General features: G+C 39.3%; 1 protein-coding gene across 25 annotated transcripts in view; it reads right to left on the reverse strand.

Moving 5' to 3' along the window:
- DLG1 (discs large MAGUK scaffold protein 1) overlaps positions 1-18,286 on the reverse strand; it is a 185,107-nt gene that overhangs the window by 57,220 nt on the left and 109,601 nt on the right. For all 25 annotated transcript variants that reach the window (XM_055124442.1, XM_055124457.1, XM_055124456.1 and 22 more), the window contains 6 exons: positions 13,404-13,454; positions 11,153-11,277; positions 8,327-8,496; positions 6,746-6,882; positions 3,559-3,703; positions 1,216-1,336 (listed from right to left, as the gene is read on the reverse strand). In XM_055124442.1, the coding sequence (XP_054980417.1) occupies positions 1,216-1,336; positions 3,559-3,703; positions 6,746-6,882; positions 8,327-8,496; positions 11,153-11,277; positions 13,404-13,454 (749 nt within the window). The remainder of the gene's footprint in view (positions 1-1,215; positions 1,337-3,558; positions 3,704-6,745; positions 6,883-8,326; positions 8,497-11,152; positions 11,278-13,403; positions 13,455-18,286) is intronic.

Consider the following 18,286-nt stretch of genomic DNA (forward strand, 5'->3'; position numbering starts at 1 on the left):
CCTTGAGCACTGATCTTCTGCCCCCGACAAAACATCTTAGAGATCCTTCTACGTAATTCAAATTAATCCTAGATATTTATGAGCTCATAATTTAAACTATTTTTTTTAAATCATGCAGAAATGTTTATTATTCCTTCGTCTTCTTAATTCACTGATAGGGTTACTGTCACTGTCATCCTGTTGCTCATCGATTTGTTCGAGCGGGCACCAGTAACGTCTCTCATTGTGAGGCTTATTGTTACTATTTTTGGCATATCCAATATGCCACAGGTAGCTTGCCAGGCTCTGCCGTGCGGGCGCAATACTCTTGGTAGCTTGCTGGGCTCTCCTAGAGGAGAGGAATCCAACATGGTCGGCCGCGTGAAAGGCGAACACTACCACTGTGCTATCGCTTCAGCATTACTGATAGGGTTAATGAAATTATATTTTCTTATCAAAAGATGCAAACAACATTTTGTATAGGACACAGTATATATACAAACACATAAAACAAAAGGATATAATAAAAGATATAATAAAAGATATAATAAATTAAAAATTCAGGAAAGCAATTAACTTGCAACAGTGTAGGAGAAACAGGAATAGAATCAGAGGTACAAGATAGAATTTATTACATTGGTGATGTTTTATTTCCTTGTTAGATATAGACTCATGGTTTAGGTTTCCTATTATGCTTCAACATTTATAATTAAAAATTACCCTGCTAAAATGCTGTAATGTATATTCTAATTCCCAGATATCAAAGGCACATGAAAAAATGATCAACAGAATCAGTCACTAGGGGAATGCATGAGAATCACAAGATATGCCTCTTAGAACAAGCTGTAAAATGAAACAAGAGAAAAAGCAAGTGCTGGTAAGGATGTGGTGGCAGCTAACCCCTCATATATTGATGGTGCCAAGGTGAAACGGGCCTGCAGAGACAGACCAGTAGGAGAGCAGCAGCAGGGATGGCCTATGTGGAAGGCGGCATGGAGCCAGTGAGGAACTGTGAGGAACCAGCCTGAGGTTTGGACACCAAACATGGGGGATCCAGAACTACGTTCTTAAACGGTTAAATAAATAACCAACACACCATAAGCACCTGAAGATTTTTCTGCCAACCTTGCACAAACGACTCAAGAACCCACTCAGGAATAAGTCCACTTTCCAGTTAACAGTAATCCCCCAAGTAGATGACTTTGTGCAGAAAAGGACGCATGTTCAGCTCCTTACCTTGTAATTTCATCATCTCCAAGCATTGCTTTGGAAACAGGCGAGTACCTGGTCGGTGACGCTGGTGTCTGGCCCAAGTAGGAAGATGGGCTAACATGGTTATCAACGTGCTGAGAAGCAGCTTCAAAAGAAAAGGGAAAAGCACTTGAAACTGTTAGTGAAACAATTTGAGGTTAGCATATAATTGATACTTATTTATATGACAGAATTTATAAAAATATTTACTTATCAGGAAAAAACAATACAGGCTCAAGTGTCCACATTAAAAAAAATTATTCAAGGAACTGAGAGATAGTACAGCGGGTAGGGCATTTGCCTGGCATGTGGCTGACCGGGTTCAATCCCTGGCATCCCATAAGGGCTCCCAGCACCACCAGGATTAATTCCTGAGCGGAGAGCCAGGAGTAAACCCCTCTGAGCATCTCTGGGTGTGATGCCAAAAAAGAAAAAATTATTCAAGGACCAGAGAGATAGTACTGTGACTACAAAGCTTGACCTCCATGCAGGCCACCTGTGTCAGATCCCCTGCACCCTACAGAGGCTCCCAAGGACTGCCAGCAGTGACCCCTGAGCACAGAGCCAGGAACAAGTCCTGAGAACTGCTGGCTGTGGCCCAATGCCAAAAAAAAAGTATTATTCAAATCAGTAAAGCAAACATTTTGCTCAAATGTTTTCTTTTTTTGAGAAAAAAGAACTAGAAAATGTTTTGTACTAACTTGTCTGCACAATGAAATCCAAGAAAGGTTATTTAAAAGATAATCATAGAAAAGACTAAAATATATAATGTACATGAACCTTTTATTCCTTGAAATTTGTTTTGCGTATTATTATTTTTGAAAAATACATATGCTTGAATCTAATTATGAACAGTGAAAGCCAAAAGTTTTTACAGTTCCTATCAAAGAGATGACAGCCACAAAGAAGTATCGGATAAAAAACTGCTATTTCTTATAGCTCAAATTCTATGTAAAAAGATCCCCACAGAAATGCAAAAAAAGGGAGCCTAATTTATTGTCCTCAGATAATAAGAGTAATGACCAAAGACTTCCAAGGTCTCATATGAGAAGTCAGAGGAAGAGTAAAGTAGAAGTGGGAAGAGATCATAGAAATTTAATATAACCTTTTAGCCGAGAACTTAAATTGAGAGAAAGTACATAACATGAAAGCATAGGCATCTGATTAATTTTTTGGTCTTAGGGTCACATCTGGCTGTGCTCAGGACTTACTCCTGGCTCTGTGCTCATGGATCACTCCTGCTGGCATTTGGGGTCCCAGGGACGGAATCTGGGTTGGTCACACACAAGGCAAAAGAGTCTTGCCATTGTAGTATCTCTCTGCCCCCTAATTCTGAAGCATTTTATTTATTATTTTTACGGCTAACCCAGAGACGCTCACGTGTTATTCCTGGCTCTGCACTCAGGAATTACTCCTGGCGGTGCTCAGGGGACCATATGGAATGCTGGGGATTGAACCTGGTTTGGCTAAGTGCAAGTTAAACTCCCTACCCACTGTGCTATGTCTCCAGTACACCTGCATAAGCATTTTATTCTCACAAGAGAAACTACGATTTTTGCTGATCTAATTGTGTTTTTAAGCAATAGACCCACTTTTACTCCTCTGAGTCTTATTTTTAGTATTATCTATATTCTGGTTATGGCTATGGTCCCAGCTGAGATTTATGGTCCTCACAAGCCATTTTGTGTTTTCTTTATTCACGTTTTTTCGGGAACAGGAATGAAAAATGACAAGCAGCTGAGTCCTGCAGAGTTAGTGTCCTGCCAATGAAGGACATGGGCAAGAGAAGTAGAGTTATGATAAGCAAGGAAGTGAACAGCGTGGCAGACCACTAAAATGAAATAACAACAAAAAGCCCAAAAAAGACTAGAGGAGACATGAGGAACAACCAAGTGATAATGCCAAATGATTAAAAGAATCAGAACGAATGGTTAGAACAGGATTAAATGAGCTGAGCAATGTAGAATCATTTCAAAAATTTTTTTAGAAATGGTAGTGAACTATACTAAGATAAAAGGCTTTATCTTGAAAACAGTATTTGAGCTGGAATAGATGGAGGGTGGTATAATAAGAAAGAGATGAAGGAAAACACAAGTCAGGTTGTTCGGTGAATCAGCACTAAAATGATCAGTGACCAAAGTCAGATTAAACAGGAAGATCCTAGATGACTAACATAAGGATTAGATATGACAAGGGTTTTGGCAGAGCTGGCAAATCAATTGCTGCACAAGTATACAGTGCCAGGAACTGAACATTGGGGCAGGCCCCTTAACCTCGAGCTATATCCACGTCCCTAGCCCTAAGGAAAGAATACAAAAGAAGACTCACAGTTGGTGATATCAGGTGGTGCGTACCCATCATTCATATACATACTTGTAGGTTTTGCCACTTTTAAATAAACAAAATCAGATGTGTTCTTTAAGGCAGTTACTGCTTCTTCATGAGTAACTTCTTCTAAACAAACACTATTCACCTAAGAGAAAATAATAAAAGGTATTCAAGTCATTTCATAGCTTTCTGTATTTGGTTAAAAAATAGTGCCAAAAGATAGGGAAAACATATAAGTGATTTAAGGACTATAAAAGCATATGGAAAGAAAATGTCATTTTTGTTGCCTATACTATGAAGTTTTAAAAAATATATAATAATCATAATCTTGAGTCCAGCCCCCTTTCCACCTAATCCCTAGTGCCTGAATCCTGATTCTACTCAGGCATTTAGAAAGGCATGTGGGTATATTTCATTTTTTTTAAGAAAACATGACTAAGGTCTCTGTCATACAACTAGATTTCTTTTGTTATTTTACTTTATTATTTTATTTTATAAAGTTGTTTACAATAACTCATTACATTTAATATTCGAACACCAATCCCACCACCAATGCACCTTCCCAACACATTTTGAATGGTTCCACCCCAAATCCCCAAAGCAGAACCCAAACAATTAATTTTGTATTGCTTGTTGTGAATAATCCACTAAAAATGGTTCAATAAAGTTTCCTTAGAGGAAAGTGTGTGAGGATTGTTGTATTTCATCCTGTAGCCATTAAGTCCTCGTATAAGGGATTATTAACATGTTTGTTAAAGGTTGAACCTTATGTGCATGTGAACGTGTGCGTGTGCATATGCGTGTGTATATTTATGTATCTATCTATATATTCCCCCCATGAGATTGGTTGCCTTCTACTTTAAACCTCATCAAATGTTGTGTGCTACTCTACAAGTGGATTTCCAATACAAAGTTTATTACAGATCTTCTGTGTTGGAACTCAGAATGAACTCTACTGAATTTTTTGGAGGTCACTTTTGGTTGTCTCTGGGGTTTTTGGATGGTACTTATGAAACCATGCCATGCCAAGAAATAAATCCGGGGCTTTACATATGCAAGGCAAGTGATTTATCACTGAGTCACATCCCTGGCCCAAATAATTCACCCATTTAAATTTGTTGCATAGGACCCCACTATGATGAGTCATTAATGTTCTCTCTCTCTCTCTCTCTCTCTCTCTCTCTCTCTCTCTCTCTCTCTCTCTCTCTCTCTCTCTTCTCTCTTCCTCTCCCTCTCTCTCCCTCCCTCCCCCCCTTCTCTCTCACACACACCCTTATTTTGATTTCTGGGCCAAACTTAGTGGTGCTCAGGGATTACTCCTGGTCACTCCTAGGTCTGTGCTCAAGTATCACTCCTGCTGAAACCTGGGGTGCATATAGGTTGCTGGGGATTGATCTGGGTCAGCGTTATGCAAGGTAACAGTCCCAAACAACTACAATCTGTTTTTTTTTTTAAAGGCTTTGGTACTCACTACAGTAAATATGAATGTCCATCTATTCAGATTCTTGCCAATGTCATAAATTTATGAAAAAGTTAAAAAAAGACACGTTTTACATCAATTATTAAAAATATACTTCCCCATGGATTTTTTTGAGAGTGGGTTACTTACAGAACATTCACCTATCTTTTATAACTTTTAGGATCACTAATAAGAATTGGTTTTTAGATATTGATGTTCTATCCTGCAACCTTCCTAAATTTATTAGATCTATCAGTAATTTCCTTGGGCTAAAGAGGCATGATCTATAAATATTTTTTCTTTTCAATCTGAATGTCTCCCTTTTTATTGACCTGGTTAGACCAGTAAGATGTTGAATAGACACTAAGCTCTGAGTGCTGGGAACAGGTAAAGGGATACACACGATAACCTTTCAGTATCTGTACTGCAAATCATAAAGCCCGAAGTGGGGGGAAGAGGAGGAGGAGAAAGGACAGAGGGAGAGGGAAAAGAAAAGTGCCTGCCACAGAGGTGGGGGCAGGAGCTGCAGGGAACCTGGGGACACTGGAGGTGGGAAATGTACACTGGTGAAGAGACCGATGTTGGGACATTTTATGACTGAAACTCAATCATGAACAACTTTGTAACTGTGTATCTCACTGTGATTCAATTAATAAAAACAAAACCAAACCAAAAACATGTAGAATAGAGTCAGCTAAGTTAGCTGATGAGTTAAGACACATTTATTCAGAAGCGAAAGTATTCCTTCATGTCTTATTCATTCTTTTAGAAATCTGCTTCATTTTTCCTTGGCCAGTTCAGCTGGTTGATCTTGCCTGTGGTTTCCCTAGCCTCTATTTCACTAATTTCTGCTCTGAGCTTTAGCATTTCTTTTCTTCTACTAGCTTTGATAAATTTTGGTACTGGCAAGAATTAGAATATCATATAGATGGCAAAAGAATTTTAGCTCTAGGCAAAAATAGACTGTCTCAATAAAACCAAAGTAAGAGAAAAATGTAATAAAATATTATATAATAGCCTTAAACATTTTTAAAACAAATAAAATGTACTAAAAGATTACATAAAAGATTACATAACAACCTTAAACAAATAAAACTATACTGAGACATATGCATGAGATTAAAATTATTAAAAACAGAGGAATAAAAACTGCTTACTATTAGCTTTTGGGTTAGGTAATGATTTTTAGCCATTTCCATTGTATTCAAAATAAAAAGGTTAAACATATGTTAGGAATCTCAGAATTATAAGTAAAGAATTCTTGCCATCCAAATTCCTAATTTAATAAAAAGAGAAAGAAAATTTTAAAAAATAAAAGAAAGAGAGGTATGGTGGTAGCAGAGAAGGACATAAGGATGACAGCAAAAATCTTCCTCAGGTTTTGACTTAAGGAGGTCTAGTGCTATAGCACAGCGGGTAGGGTGTTTGCCTTGCATGTGGCCGACCTGGGTTCGATTTCTCCGTCCCTCTCGGAGAGCCCGGCAAGCTACTGAGAGTATTGCACCCGCACGGCAGAGCCTGGCAAGATACCCATGGAGTATTCGATATGCCAAAAACAGCAACAACAAGTCTCACAATGGAGACACTACTGGTGCCCGCTCTAGCGACTTGATGAACAAGGGGATGGCAGTGTTACAGTGCTACAGAGCTACAGAGATGTCATGGTCTGTAAGAAAAACAAAGGTACCAAATGATTTCCTTTCCAAACAACAGATTTCTTTGACTTACAGCTAAAAGTTTATCTCCAATCTGAAGTTTACCATCTTTATGAGCTGCACCTCCTTCAATTATTTTGGTGACATAGATGCTATTATCCCCAGGAATATGTTGATTTCCAACACCTCCAGCAATGCTGAACCCAAGACCTGTTTAGAAACACTGGTTTTAGAATCTCCACAATGAATGTCCACTTATGTCCAGAAATTAGAAGGTAATGATTTCATCACATTAGTTTTACAAAAATTAAAAGGAAAAAATGTATTTACTTATTCTTAATAAGTAAATACCTTAATACCTTAATTACCTGTTTTGTACCCAGGGACCAATTTTAAATACAGGAATTCAAGAGTCACAAATGTCTCTCCTCTCCTCATTCCAGGTAACTTTTTTTATTTTGCTCAGAGCTCTGATCTGACTCCTGGTCTGGAGCTGGGGACTGACTCCCTTTCAGCTGCACGCAAGGCAGGCACCTGACCCACCATACTATCCTCTATAACCCTAGATTACTTATTAAAATCTTTTTGTAAATGCACGTTTGCTACCTTAAAGAGACAATGTAAAATTATGTTTCGCTTTGTCCCCATAACTGTGCATCCTATTAATGCCTTCAATAGATTAAAACAATGAGGAAAAACAATACTATAGGTGATAGGCAGAATAAATAGGCTTTGGCAATATTTTGTTCTTTTGCCAATATTTGCTTGTTTATTTAGTTATTACTTATCAACAACCTTGTTGAAAAAGGATGGAAGTCAGGGCCCCTTCGTAAGGTTCTGGCAAAATGTGTGAGGCTGAGGGACTTATACGGGATAAGGTCAAGAAAGTAGTACTGCGGCCTAAATATAAGTTTCACCTCCCTTAACGAGAGTAGTGGAAAAGGAAGGCCCCACTGGCTCTGGGAGGGGAAGCTCATTCACGGCCATGGTCACAGCAAAAGTTGCACATAATTTTCTCTTCCCCACTCTTTTTTTTGGGGTGACCACATGAGCAGTGCTCAGGACTTACTCCTGGCTCCACACTCAGGGATCACTCCTGGTGGGACTGGGGCCTGGGATAGACACTGAGTTGGCTGTGTGCAAGGAAAGGGCCCTACCCACTGTACTATTTCTCTGGTCCTGCGAGTGATTTAACAGATGCAAGACAAATTAATTTTAAAAAGTAATTGCAGCAAATCATAAATCCCATAGCTTGCATACCAAGACTAATTTGAGCTCTCTCTTCTTTTAAAATTTTTTGTTGGAATCTCTTCCATGAAGCAAGGAATCAGAATAAGTTATTTCTATTTTTTCCTCAATCTCACTGAAGTTTCCAAAATTCAGAAATCATATTTAACAGTCCGTATCACAATCAGAAATGCTAATGATGCTTACTTTCTCCTAACTTAATCATCACAAGTTGATGGAAGCTTTAGATATGACTGTGAAATACTGAAGCAGAATATTCTACTTGAGACAAAAAGCAGTAGAGATAAGAGACCTTGTGAAAACTCAGGTAAGTTCTTCAGTGTATCAGCCTTGTTAATTTCACAGTTAACATCTACCACAGAGATCTCTTAGTAAATGAAGTGTCTTAGTTTGAATGATCTCATACCTTTAGGACCTTTAACAAGCTTTATTTCCATTATTTTTTCTGATACTGGTTTCCGCCTTTTCACATATAAACGTACAATGGAGCCTGCTTCTTTCAATGCTTCAACTGCTTTGCTATGTGTTACATCACGGACATCTACTTCATTTACTCGCAATATACAGTCATTTACCCTGGGGGGAAAAATTAAAAGTTTAATAAATTTTCAATTTGACAATTTCCTTCTCATTTTCATGTTCTGGGAGATTTCCTGGGGGGAGGGGGGAGGAGCCTGGGGTCACTCCTGGTGATGTGCTGGGGGTCACCAGGGTCACACTAGCACTGCTGGGGAGTGTCAGATTACGCTGGTATTGGACTCAGGCCCTCCAGCACACAGGGCACACTCTAGTCCTTCTGGCTACTTCCCTGGCCCATCCTTTTCACTTTTAAGTTGACAGAAATATTTATCAGAGATAATACAAATGAAGAAACTATGATAAATTCCATTGTATTAAATATCAGAAATACAAACATTTCCAAGGGGCAGCAAAAGAAACAGTGTAACAGATTATTATAGAAAAATACTGTTATAATCTGTATCTTTATTATGTGTGATAAGATACTTGAAAACGTAAAGTATCACAAACCTTATGTCATATATTTCTTTTAGTATTTTAATTCTTATAAAAACTTATAAGGTAGATACCTATTTATATTCATATTCTCAAGATGGTGAAACTGAAGAACAAAGAGCTTTAATAATTTCCCCAAGGAAACTTTCAGATGACTGTCTGAAATGTGATACCAAGAAACTGAATATCAGACTAGTTTTGAGGACACAAAAGTGATAGAAGTACAGTAAGTGGCAAAACTTCAATTAACTCAGAAATTCAGCCAAACATTATTTTTTTTCTAATCTAGATATTATAATTTAAAAAAAATCTGGGAAGGGAGGGTGAGGGTTTGGGTCACACCCAGCAGTGCTTAAAGGCTACTCCTGGGCCAGTGCTCAGGATTGAACCCTAGTATACTGTGCTGGGAACTGAATCCAGGTAGACTGCGTGCACAGGATACTGGATTTCTAAAATAAAATTATTTCCTGAAATTATTTGAAGCTAAGGGTTGTACCACTTAATTTAAGGGTTTCTTTTATATATATATACATACACACACATACACACACACACACACACACATATAATACCTTTCTTCATTCATTAAAAGACAAATACTAAAACAAATGATAAAAAACCAAACCATACAAAAACACTGTCACCTCATATTGAGCAGGGAAGGAGTACCTGATCTGTGTCTATATCTAACTGATGTCCTATTAAGGAAAGAAACTGCATTTCCAAATATAGTGATAACTTTGAAATAGTACTATAAATATGTTCTTCACTGAAATAAAATAATTTTCACATAAGAAGCACATAAAAATGTGCAGTAACTGAATCAGGAAGTAAACATCTATACTTATATGAATGTTCAAGCTATTAATTTATAAAGAATATATGAATATACAAGTCATATCCAGGAAGTTCTAACTGTTAGAGACTGAATTGTTAACGTAAGATTTAATGGCCTTAAAATAGATTCTATTTTTAAACAGCCCATATTAAATCCTGTCCTAAAGCTTCAGACAGTCAGTATACTTAAAAAAACAGCAAAGAAGGGAATAAGAAAAGTGTCTTTGGGGCCAAAGAGATAATACTACAGGTAAGGCACTTGCCTTGCATGCAGCTGACCTGGGCTCTAACTCGGGCATCCCACATGGTACCCCATACTACCAGGAGTGATTCCTGAGTGCAGAGCCAGGGGTAACCCCTGAGCATCACTGAAAGTGCCCTCCCTCCCAAAAATAAAAGAAACAAAAACCAAAACAAACAAAAAAAGGAAGTGTCATAGTCTACAGTCTAAAGAAACAACGTAGTATATGCCAAAGACTCTTTTTGAAATAGAACATTAAATTTAAAGAAAACCAATGTTACTTTCATCTATTAAGATATCATTAAAAAAAGGTAAAAAAAATATATTAAAATTTTCACAAACTTTACTTTGTGATATGACAGAGAAACTCATATGATCCCTGTATCTTAAATAAACTGATGTATATTTTTTTCCAGACGAGAAAAAATGAAAGTGAAAATATTTAGTGAATGTACTTCAAAATACAAAGGGAAATCTATGGCTCCTAAAAAATGTGCTCATATTTGACCCATCAAATGTATTATTCAGTGTTCACTGTATCAATGTATCACTGTCATCCCTTGCTCATGGATTTGCTTGAGCGGGCACCAGTAATGTCTCCATTGTGAGACTGTGGCGGCGAGATACTCTCGGTAGCTTGCCGAGCACTCTGAGAGGGTCGAGGAATCGAACCCGGGTCGCCTGCGTGCAAGGCAAAGCCCTACCTATTGCGCTATTGCTCCAGCCCATTCAGTGTTAGACTAAAATAAAACTGAATTCCCAAATAAACAGTTAAACAATGCTCAGGGTACAATGATCACATTAGTAATTTGTTGTTGGAACATCTGTCTTATATTATTATGAGTGCTTCTTTTTTTTTTTTGCGTGCGTGTGTGTGGGGGGGTATGTGGGAGGAGGTATGTGGCAGGGGGCTGTGCTCAGGGCTTACTCTTGGCTCTGCTTTCAGGGGTCACTGATGGGAGGGCTAGGGGACCATACATGGTTTGCAGGGGATAGAATCTAGGTTGGTTATATGCATGGCAAGCACTCTGCTTGCTGTACTCTCTCTCCAGTCCCAATTATGACAGTGCTTCTTATTTATGACTCAAGAGAAATATATGAAAGCAGATTGTATATCACAATGTAAAGTGTCAAACATACCGCAGTCTTCCATCTTGGGCAGCTGCTCCTCCTGCAATAATTTTGGTAATGAATATACTTGTGTCATCTCCAATGTGTGGGTTGTCCATACCTCCTGCAATGCTGAAACCAAGCCCTGAATTTCCCTGGGGACAGAGGGTGAAAAATTTAAGACTGGGTAAGAATTAGTTTAATTGCCAGGTTCCCGTCATTACCATTATAGGACCTAGAAATAGTTCTAGCACAGGGAACATATGCATAAAAGAACATGTGTGAAAAGTATAAAAAAAAATTCTTAAATTAAGAAACAGAGGAAAGCTCCTTTTCTCTATGAGGAATTTGGAGGCAATGAAGATCACCACGGAGGACTTTATTCAAAAGTATACATAATTTGTCCTTAGCTTACTCACCCCTCTGCAGAGGTACTGCTGTTAGATATCTATTTCTTTCAGATAGCACTCCACACACGTTTAATATAGCAAGTGCTTAATGAGACACGAAAACCAAAGTTTTCTGCTATTATTATTTCTCAGGTAAAACCAACATGTTGTTTCAGCCTTAAAAGGATTAAGGTGTTAGGGGTGGTGCTGCCTTTACCTGATTTGGCCATCAGTGTGGCTGGGAACGGGGAAGGTAGGGCACCCACTCACGTGTGCTCAGGAGCCTGAGCTCAGGGCCCTGCCAGCATGTACTCTAGTACTTGAGCGAACTCCCTGGCCCAGAAAGGCACGTTTAATACCAAGATGCCAAACAGAGAATTTAATATTTTGAGCTCGTTTTCTAGCAAAACCAACTTTATAAGTCAAATACCTTAACAGGACTATTTTCATGCACAGGCCATCCTAGTTTCAAAAGTAAGCAAATGTGATTCTCTCAGATTTTAGTTTTCAATATACAAACATTCTAATAAGGAAATCTACATACTTCATTTCCCCCTAATGTTGATCAGACAAGGTGACATGACTAAAACCAGCATCAACAGAACACAGCTTTTTTTTTTTTTGGAGGGGGGGGAGCTTTCTGCACTGGGCAATGCTCAGGGGTTACTTCTGACTCCGCACTTAGAAATTACTCCTGGTGGTGCTTGGAAGACCACATGGGATGCCAGGGATCGAACATCGGTTGGCATGTACAAGGCAAACGCCCTACCTGTTGTATGCCTGGCCCCAGAATGCAATTAGTCTTAAGGAGAAAATATGTTAAGAAAATGTCTGAATTATAGCCTTAATTTATTTTCTGACTGGGAAGTACATGACAGCAAATGTTTGATAAGGTCACATTCATTATGTTAATAAATAAAACTGATGCAATGATCATGGTACTAGAATACTACTTACTTAAAATAAATGTTTTACATAAAAATAAGAAAATTAAAAGACAAAATCAGAGAATTATCGTAGACCACAGAAACCTAAGGAGACATGGTAAGTAAACGTAACATCTTGGATGGGATCTTGGAAAAGAAAAAAAATCGACATAAAGTATAGACTTCAATTAATAAAAATGAATCAATATTGTTCTATTAGTTGAAAATGTATTTTAGTATATAAAATGCTAAAATAAGTAAAAATGAGTACAGAATAATATTTTTATGTAAATCTAAAATTATTATTATTATTATTATTATTATTGGGCTGGAGCGATAGCATAGCGGTTGGGCTTTTGCCTTTCATGCGGCCAACCTGTGTTCGATTCCTCCACCCCTCTCGGAGAGCCTGGCAAGCTACTGAGAATATGGAGCCCGTATGGCAGAGGCTGGCAAGCTACCCGTGCATATTGGATATACCAAAAACAGTAACAATAAGTCTCTCAATAAGAGACGTTACTGGTGCCCGCTCGAACAAATCGATGAGCAACACGATGACAGTGACAGGATTATTATTATTATTATTATTTTGATTTTTGGGTCACACCTGGTGATGCACAGAGGTTATTCCTGGCTTTGTACTCAGGAATTTCTCCTGGCAGTGCTCAGGGGACTATATGGGATGCTTGGAATTGAACCTGGGTCGGCCGTGTGCAAGGCAAACACCCTACCTGCTGTGCTATCACTCCAGCCCCAATCCAAAATTATTTTTAAAAGGATTCAGAAAAGCAAGAGTTTCTCTAAATATGATGACTAATTTTATGATGGGTTAATTAAAAAATTTAATATTACATGATACTGTTTTTAGAAGAGCTTCTCTTTAGATTCTGCATGAATGAGTAGTTTAATTAAAAGTTCTTTAAGGAACAGATTTATGCATAAAAAACTTAAGATAATTGTTTTTACCCTTTCAAGTGTGATTTCTTCATATTCATAATCTGCATCCGTGCCATTAACCTAATGGGGGAAAAAGCATAAACATTTTAGAGTATAACACTTGAAATGCCAAGATAATTTTTGCATGGCTTATTAAAAACCTTTTAAATATGACAGTAACCAAATTATATCACTCCATTTTTAATAGGGGCCACCTCTAGTGGCACTCAGGGTCTGCCCCCAGTGATACCCGCAGGCTATGCGTCTAAGGTTCAGGGCTCCTGCCAGGTGCTGCAGTGTTTAGGGCATACCAGGGATATATCTGGCACTGCTGCGTGGGGTGGGATGAGGTGGGGGAGAGCAGGTGATGCTAGGGAAAACTGCTCTCGAATGTGCGTGTATGTGAACATGTGCATGTGAGTGTGCATATATACATGTGAGAACCTCAGGGGAACAGCCTATAAGAGAACTTCTTAAACCAGTCTGCAACCCACCTTTTCTAAAAGCATACTTCCCTGATCTTACAGGAGAATGAGAACACTCCTTCTTGGGGCTTGGCAGTCAGGCATCACGTGCAAATCCTAGCACAACATGGTCCCACAGAACTCTGCATTGTGTAGTCCGGGAGGCCATTAAATACCACCCAGGTGGCCCTCGTGGCCTCTGGCACTGCAGGGCAGAACGCAGGTGCTAGCACTGAACCAGTCTGGCTGAGTTAGGCGGTGCATGTGCCCGACCTCCTGAACACTGCTTTGAGTCCCCTTACACTCTCATCCCACCCTCACAGCAAACCGCTTGTGACTGTACAGAAAAGAGGGATATTTTAAGAACATGAGAGCACTATTTCCTAGAGTACTGGCTTACTGCTTCCTGAACCAGTCACTATGTCTGAATTGATTATTCCTTCAAAAGGCACTGGAATAAGAGTTTCCTGGTTGGTTAAACATATATCTAGTCAGTTGCCAGTTCTTAAGAATTAATTTGAATAGTTCATTTTTTTCTTAAATGAACTATTATATGAACATATATGTTAAATGAACATTTTCTTAAATGAATATCATTATCTTTATTCTCATTTCTATCACCCTGGCCCCAAAACTTGCCAATAGTATCAAACAACTACCAATGTACTCTACCTAATTGCTCAGATTAATATTGTCCTCTGTCAAATCATTCCAATGTGTTTTACAGATTTTAATTTTTATGTTTTGGGGTCACAACTGTGGGTGCTAAAGGCTATCCCTAGGAAAAAGATGATGGGAGGCATCACCCTCCCCAACCTCAAACTTTACTACAAAGCAGTAACAATTAAAACAGCATGGTACTGGAACAAAGGCAGAGCCGTAGACCAATGGAACAGGGTGGAATATCCCTACACACAACCCCAAATGTATGACCATCTAATCTTTGATAAGGGAGCAAGAGATGCGAAGTGGAGCAAGGAAAGCCTCTTTAACAAATGGTGCTGGCACAACTGGACAACCACATGCAAAAAAATGGGTTTAGACCTTGACCTGACACCATGCACAAAAGTCAGATCAAAATGGATTAAAGACCTCAACATTAGACCACAAACCATAAGGTACATTGAAGACAAGGTCGGCGAAACCCTCCACGATATTGAAGATAAAGGTATCTTCAAAGGTGACACGGAACTAAGCAATCTAGTAAAAACAGAGATCAACAAATGGGACTACATTAAACTAAAAAGCTTCTGCACCGCAAGAGATACAGTGACCAGAATCCAAAGACTATCCACAGAATGGGAAAGGATATTTACACAATACCCATCAGATAAGGGGTTGATATCAATGGTATATAAAGCACTGGTTGAACTCTACAAGAAGAAAACATCCAACCCCATCAAAAAATGGGGCGAAGAAATGAACAGAAACTTTACCAAGGAAGAAATACGAATGGCCAAAAGGCACATGAAAAAGTGCTCTGCATCACTAATCATCAGAGAGATGCAGATCAAAACAACTTTGAGATACCACCTCACACCACAGAGACTAGCACACATCCAAAAGAACAAAAGCAACCGCTGTTGGAGAGGATGTGGGGAGAAAGGGACCCTTCTACACTGCTGGTGGGAATGCCGACTGGTTCAGCCCTTCTGGAAAACAATTTGGACGACTCTCAAAAAATTAGATATTGAATTCCCATTTGACCCAGCAATACCACTGCTGGGAATATATCCCAGAGAGGCAAAAAAGTACAATCGAAACAACATCTGCACATGTATGTTCATCGCAGCACTGTTTACAATAGCCAGAATCTGGAAAAAACCCGAATGCCCCAGAACGGATGACTGGTTGAGGAAACTTTGGTACATCTATACAATGGAATACTATGCAGCTGTTAGAAAAAAGGAGGTCAAGAATTTTGTAGTCAAGTGGATGGGCATGAAAAGTTTCATGCTGAGTGAAATGAGTCAGAAAGAGAGAGACAGACATAGAAAGATTGCACTCATCTATGGTATATAGAATAACAGAGTGGGAGACTAACACTCAAGAACTGTAGAAATAAGTACCAGGAGGTTGACTCCATGGCTTCGAGGCTGGCCTCACGTTCCGGGGAAAGGTCAACTCAGAGAAGCGATCACCAACTACATTGTAGTCGAAGGCCATGTGGGGGAAGGGAGTTGCGGGCTGAATGAGGGCTAGAGACTGAGCACAGCGGCCACTCAACACCTTTATTGCAAACCACAACAGCTAATTAGAGAGAGAAAACAGAAGGGAATGCCTTGCCACAGTGGCAGGGTGGGGTGGGGGGGAGATGGGATTGGGGAGGGTGGGAGGGACACTGGGTTTACGGGTGGTGGAGAATGGGCACTGGTGAAGGGATGGGTTCCAAACTTTGTATGAGGGAAGTATAAGCACAAAAGTGTATAAATCTGTAACTGTACCCTCACGGTGATTCTCTAATTAAAAATAAATAAATTTAAAAAAAATAAAAAAAAAAATAAAGGCTATCCCTAGGTTCTGTGCTCACCGGACCATATGGTGCTGGGGATTTAACCCTCACCCTATTAGGAAGCTCTCTAATGTAATTCATGGAAATTTGATCCACCATTCAAGTTTTTGAAAATAATTTAGAGACCAAGCACTTTTTTCTCATTCTTTCCAATTTATTTCCTATTCTCTCCTGAAAGAAGTAATTCCCACAGTGAGGGTCTAAGACACAGTGATGGGAAAGCAGTTACGGGAGTCAGAATGACGGGCTCAAGTGACTGCTTTAATATTTCTGATATTGAAACCAAGCAAATACTTTTAAGTAAAAAGGGGCTGGCAATAAACTCCACCCTGTCCGCTCTCTCTCCCAGGCTCTTCCACACTGTGAGGGAACCACTGCACCCTCCAGAGATGTCCTCTGTCTCGCCTCTTTAGACCCAGGCAGCTCCAGAGGAGCTCTGGTGAGAAGAGGGGCACAGGTGACGCTGCAGAAGCTCTGAAGTTAGTGGCTTTAATAGTGAATGCCTACATCTTAGAATGCGCTTTTTCAGAATCCAGCAGCTAAAATAACATGAGCAAGCTCCAACAGCCACAAGGAGAATCACACAGAGGAGCATCAAGGCCCCTAGCCAAATGTCCCGGCTGTTCTCATAACCAGCCGTCAGCACCAACTGCCCGCAAAGGCTAGTCCGGATTTTCCGGCCATTTCAGTGACTGGCCAAAACCATATGCAGAACCACTGCATTAAACTGAAATCATGAGATTTAATGAGTTGTTTTTACAAGTCACTATATTTTGAAGTCATTAAACTATAGCAATAGAATAATCAATAATGGGAATAATGAAATCTATTCTGAAGTTAACAAAACCATCACCACTAGACTTTAGTTTCTAATTCTTATGACTAAAATGCACTCAAACCCAGCATTTAGAATGCATATGCATTGTGCAGGAGGGTTATACATATGTATGACTGCCCACTTAACTGAAGCTCTTTTTTATGATTAAAAATAAAGCCCCTATATGTGGCTATGTCATTTTTCTTATTCTAAAGGTTGTTTGTATTATATTTATATATATCTTTTCTAGAATTGCTGCAGCCTTATAACTCTGTAGCAAAGTAGTCTTTTTTTTTTTTTTTTTACTTTTTGGGTCACACCCAGTGATGCACAGGGGTCACTCCTAGCTCTACACTGAGGAATCACCCCTGGTAGTGCTCAGGGGACCATATGAGATGCTGGGAATTGAATGTGGGTCGGCCAAGTGCAAGGCAAACGCCCTACCTGCTGTGCTATCACTCCAGCCCCATGTCGCAAAGTAGTCTTGATATTAGTAATTATTCTACTAGAGCTCTGCTTTCATATATAGGATGATTTGCTTAGGTTTTTAAATTTTTGAGCCACACCCAGCAGTGCTCAGGAGTAACTCCTGGCAGTGCTTGGGTGACTAAATGTGGTACTGGGAATCAAATGAGCATGACCATGAAGCCTGAATATGAAGTAGCTTGAACACTTCCTTAAGAAATGAGAAATAGGGAGTTCCTGAAATTTTCTTTTAGCAACAAGATTTATTAGGTTTTCAGGAACTATGATAGTATAGAATAGAAATAGAAACTAGAGAAAAGGGCTGGAGCAATACCACAGCGGTTGGGCTTTCGCCTTTCACGCGGCCGACCCATGTTCCATTCTTCCGCCCCTTTTGGAGAGCCCGGCCAGCTACCGAGAGTATGGAGCCCGCATGGCAGAAGCTGGCAAGCTACCCGTGCGTATTGGATATGCCAAAAACAGTAACAATAAGTCTCTCAATGAGAGACGTTACTGGTGCCCACTCGAACAAATCGATGAGCAATGGGATGACAGTGACAGTGACAGAGAAAAGGTAAACTGGCAAAGAAGTTATGGCATTAATTTAGATAAAAAGCAAAAATTCCAAAGAATTAAAGAACAGGGAGAAATTTTT

Source organism: Sorex araneus, chromosome 2 (genome assembly GCF_027595985.1).
Source record: "Sorex araneus isolate mSorAra2 chromosome 2, mSorAra2.pri, whole genome shotgun sequence".
Taxonomy (NCBI): domain Eukaryota; kingdom Metazoa; phylum Chordata; class Mammalia; order Eulipotyphla; family Soricidae; genus Sorex; species Sorex araneus.